The sequence below is a fragment of the Egretta garzetta genome, unplaced genomic scaffold (genome assembly GCF_000687185.1).
Source record: "Egretta garzetta isolate BGI_Z169 unplaced genomic scaffold, ASM68718v1 scaffold830, whole genome shotgun sequence".
NCBI lineage: Eukaryota > Metazoa > Chordata > Aves > Pelecaniformes > Ardeidae > Egretta > Egretta garzetta.
This window is the reverse complement of record NW_009258392.1, coordinates 29,145-33,925: the sequence shown is the minus strand read 5'-3', so window position 1 is coordinate 33,925 and position 4,781 is coordinate 29,145. Positions and strand designations below refer to the sequence as shown.

General features: G+C 49.1%; 1 protein-coding gene across 1 annotated transcript; it reads right to left on the bottom strand.

Annotated features, from left to right (window-relative positions):
* Positions 1–3,548: 3,548 nt before the first annotated feature.
* Positions 3,549–4,523, bottom strand: LOC118452707 (olfactory receptor 14A16-like). The gene has a single exon (XM_035898228.1). The coding sequence runs from the start codon at positions 4,506–4,508 to the stop codon at positions 3,549–3,551; it is 960 nt and encodes a 319-aa protein (XP_035754121.1). The 5' UTR covers positions 4,509–4,523.
* Between the last annotated feature and the right edge of the window lie 258 nt (positions 4,524–4,781).

Below are 4,781 nucleotides of genomic sequence, written 5' to 3'. Positions count from 1 at the left end.
ATCGAAAAGTAATGGAAAATGCCCTTTAAAAAGCAAAAGCCCTTCTTTATTAAATGCTCATTGAAATCCACCTCTTGAACTACACTATGAAATGTCTCTAATCACCTGTACAGGGCTTGAAGACTTGAAGAAAATTAAAGGAAAAGACATGGCTCATTATGGCTTTCTGTATTTTAATAAGCCCCACGGTGTATTTGGGGCTGAGTCCATGAAGCTCAGATACACAGAGAGAAGACTGAAAAAGCTGCTCAAGAAGCCAGAAGTAAAACTCAAAGTACTTTGAAGCATTAATGGGCCCCAGTGAGGGCCATTACTGACAGAGCCTCCCCAGGGACTCGTTAGAGCAGATAATTGGAGTCCATACTTGCAGGGAAGCAAAGGCACTGTGCAAGTGGCTGTAATGATGAGAAAACCCTTGCTTTGTTTTATAAATCAGAAAGGCCAAGCCCTTACCCCCCAGGCATTGGGAAGGCAGATCCTGTCCCTCCTGCATGGCTCAGGCCTCTTTCTGGAGGCAGTGGATGTGAGGGCGAGCAATGCCCAGTGTAGAAAAATTCTCTGACACCTCCTGGCCTCCCTAAGAAGGGCTGAGGAGGAAACCAAGAGCAGAGCCTCCAAATCCAGTTTCTCCTGGTGGCCTCAGTGGCAGATGCAACTGCCCTAGCCAAGGGGACAAAGACCTTGGTCTTGTGTGGCCTTTCAGCCTTGCCAGAGCCCTTGCCCATTGTGACTGCAAACTGTCCCACACTGTCCCATGCCTGCAGCTCTTTCTTTCAGGCTGTAGACATCCATCTTGCTTTACCACCTGCTCTCACCCTGACATTTCTAGACCTTCCCTGATATCTCTCTACACATCGTTGGCTGTTCCTTCAAAGACAAAACCATAGGCTGATCAAGACTCCCTCTCAGTGACCTCTTGCACCAAAAGGATACCCTCTGAGCGAGACTTCTTATTCATCACCTCAAGTCTGAACCTTCTGAGCTGCACTATGAAAAGTTTTCTCTCTCTTCCCACTGCCAAGAAAAGTTCCATCGTCTCTGAAACCACCCTTCAAGAAGTTGCATGGTACTACTATAGAGCCCTGAGCCTCCACTTCGCCAGGACAAGCTGAGAAGCACCAAATGAGGGTACAAAGGAAGCCAAAATAGCACCAGGGAGGTAGAGAGATGGGCTGTTTGCATGGGGGGTACAAGGATGGTGTTGCAGATGGGAGGGAGAGAGAAGCAAAAATCTATTTTATGGATATAAACCAGTGAGGTAACAAGGTTCAATGATAAATGTGACCATTGATTAACAAGTTTCGATGGCAAGGTACACTTGGTTATTTACTGCATAGAGGACAGGGTCAGATAAAACTGTCAGGGAGACCCTCCCATTGAATCATGAGGTTCACAAAGGACCCCCTTGCTTTCTAAACTCCTTCCTCAGAGAGGAGTCTAGGTGCAGCTGGACCCAATCCTAGTCCCAGACTTGTTCACTGGTTTATTTCTAAAGGATTAAGTATGTGCAATCAATTGCTTATATCACTTAGCTAAGGTTTCAAAGTTTACCATGCTGTTAGTTACTGTTGTGGCAAGGAATCTCTCAACGTCGAGGAGTAACCTTGAGAGGCATCCCTGCTCAAGGGGAGATCCTGGCGTGCAGCCCGATGCCATGCAGGAGAGCTCAGAGGGCTCTTGGGCTGCTCACTATTGATGGGGGTAAGATGAATGACTCATAGTCGTGTTTACACAGTGACTGCAGGTGTTGGTTTCTTCCAAATTTAACTTGGGTCAGACACTGCCCAGCACTGTGGTTAGGTGGACACAGTGCCATAAATTAGCTCTGGCTACTGGGTTCTTACCTGTCTCCCCTGAATCCCCTTGGAGCTGGATGCATCCATCAAGACTAGATGCATCCATCATGACCGCTACTGGCGGTTATCACTTGAGCAGGGTGATGGGAAAATGTCAAGTGAGGGGCAGGGCGCAGAGCACACCACCACACTATGTTCCTGCTGCTGGCCTATCTTCTCCAGAGACAGAACTGACCTCACAGGCCCCTTCACAGCCATATGCTTCCTACTGGATTATGAGTTTCTGAGACACAATTGACCTCATCATGCCATACCCATCCATCCTGCTCCTTATGGCCCAGGGCCTGACCAGAGAAAACTATGCTTGCTTTATCAAATTTATCAAAGATATTTCCTACTAATGATTTGAGAGGAGAAACATTCTTCAGAGGAACTGCTGCATTTCTGTTGACACATTTTATAGCTCTTCTGCCTCTTTTAAATTTTTTTTCTATTTCCTCCAGCCATTCTGTCTTCAGAAACCTCTCCAAGGGAAAGATTCACTGAGTCATAGAATAACTCAGGTTTGAAGAGAGCTCTGAACATCACCTTGCCTCACTCTCCTGCTCAAGGCAGGGTGAACCAGATGATGCTGTTCAAGGCCTCCACCCAGATTTGCATCATCCACAAAGGAGCTGAAAGTGAACTCCAACAGATCCTACAGGGCGATGATAAAGATGTTCCACAGTGTTGGCCCAAGTGCTGGTCACTGAGGGCTGCCACTAGTAGCTGCCTGCTCAGAGGACTTTTGACAAATGGCTGATGACATTTGGGCCTGATTGTCCAGCCAGCTTCACACCCAACATCCACTTCTTCAGCCCAGATAGCACTAATCTGGTGATAAGGACACCACGGGAGGCCATGTCAAAGGCCTTGACAAATTCCATGTACACAGCATGCCTTTCTTCCCCCTGCCCATTCTGGTTCAGCAATCCCTTTGTTGTCCTTCAGGTGCCTGGAAATGGTGCAGGAGGATGTGCCCCATCCCCTCCCCAGGGAGGGATTGACCAGCCTGCAATTCTGCCAATTCTCTTTCTTCTTTTTCTTGAACAGGGGATTGACGTCTCCCTTTTCCAAGGACCCCAGAACCTCTCTGATTGCTCTGACCTTTTAGAGAGCACAATCCAGAATCATGGGCAAGGGTGGCATAGCAGACAGGAGGACTTGCAATGAGCCTGTCCAAGGCAGCTGCAATGAAGCTTACTGGCCAATGAGGTTCATTCTGGGATGTACACACAGAAATGTCAGGGTTCTGTCAGGCGTCCACATCTGAGCTGGCCTGGTGGACTCCTGATGCACCCAGGGGAGTTCAGCGTCTTGGCCTTTGTCACACAGAGGCAGTGCGCTGCAAAAGCCTCAGCGTCTCTCTGGCCTCCTGCTGCCACTCCCAGAGACTGGGAGGCACCCAGCGCTGGTGCTGCCTGGTAGTGCTGCCATGCTGGTACTCTTTTCCCCTCTACCTATGCATACAGGAATTGTCCCTGAATCTCCAAAAAAGCCTTGCAAAAAGGATCTCAGAAAAAAAAAATTTGCTGAAGGGCCATTTATTTTGTTCAAACACATGAAGGAAGCAGGAATTTTCATTTACTCAGCAACTCAGTCAGGAAAGCAAAGCAGACAGTGAATAAGAAAGCGGATGACAATTTTATCAGAAGTAAAAAAAACCACCTCAAAACCCAAAAAATACAGAACACAGGCTGGGCCTGCAATGACTTATATTATAACCACTATGCCGTATTTTATTAATTCAGAAAAACATCCGGTTATCTGTTTCCACACTGCATCCTTAAGCTCTTGATTCCTCATGCTGTAGATGAGGGGATTCAATGCTGGAGGCACCACTGAGTACAGCACTGCCACCACCAGATCCAGGGATGGGGAGGAGATGGAGGGAGGCTTCAGGTATGTAAACATGGCAGTGATCAAAAACATGGAGACTACGACCAGGTGAGGGAGGCACGTGGAGAAGGCTTTGTGCCGTCCCTGCTGAGAGGGGATCCTCAGCACAGCTCTGAAGATCTGCACATAGGAAAGCATGATGAAAATAAAACACCCAAGGGCTACCAAGAGACTGACCACAAGAAGCCCAACCTCCCTGAGGTAGGCATCTGAGCAGGAGAGCTTGAGGATCTGGGGAATTTCACAGAAGAACTGGTCCACAACATTGCCCTTGCAGAGGGGTACGGAGAATGTATTGGCCGTGTGCAGGAGAGAGTTGAGAAAGCCACTGCCCCAGGCAGCTGCTGCCATGTGGACACAAGCTCTGCTGCTCAGGAGGGTCCCGTAGTGCAGGGGTTTGCAGATGGCAATGTAGCGGTCATAGGCCATGACAGTGAGAAAAGAATACTCTGCTGCAACCAATAAGGCAAACAGAAACACCTGGGCAGCACAACCTGCATAGGAGATGGCCTTGGTGTGCCAGAGGGAATTGGCCATGGATTTGGGAACAGTGGTGGAGATGGAGGCCAGGTCAATGAAGGAGAGGTTGAGGAGGAAGAAGTACATGGGCGTGCGGAGGTGGTGGTTACAGGCTATGGCGGTGATGATGAGGGTGTTGCCCAGGAGGGCAGCCAGGTAGATGGCCAGGAAGAGCCAGAAGTGCAAGAGCTGCAGCTCCTGTGTGTCCATAAAGACCAGGAGGAGGAACTGGGTGATGGAGCTGCTGTTGGACATTTCTTTCCTCTGGGAATGGGGCACCATCATACTAGAAAAAGGCAGAGATAATTTAGGGGACATTTCTCCAAGGAAAACCAATGCCGTTTCCCATACCCCCTCCCCCTGTTACATACACCCTTTTCCAGGAGACCTTCCTTCTTCTCCGTGGCAGCAGCTCTGGCTTGTGCTGGCCATGTGTGCTGTGAGGAGCAGGGCCTCTGCCTGCTGATCTGCTGAGGAGTCAGCCCTGCTCTGCAGCAGTGAGCTCACGAGAACCGTGGCAGCAGAAGT

Excerpts from the sequence above, each read along its gene's own strand:
- LOC118452707 (XM_035898228.1), bottom strand. The coding sequence starts at position 4,508 with ATGTCCAACAGCAGCTCCATCACCCAGTTCCTCCTCCTGGTCTTTATG.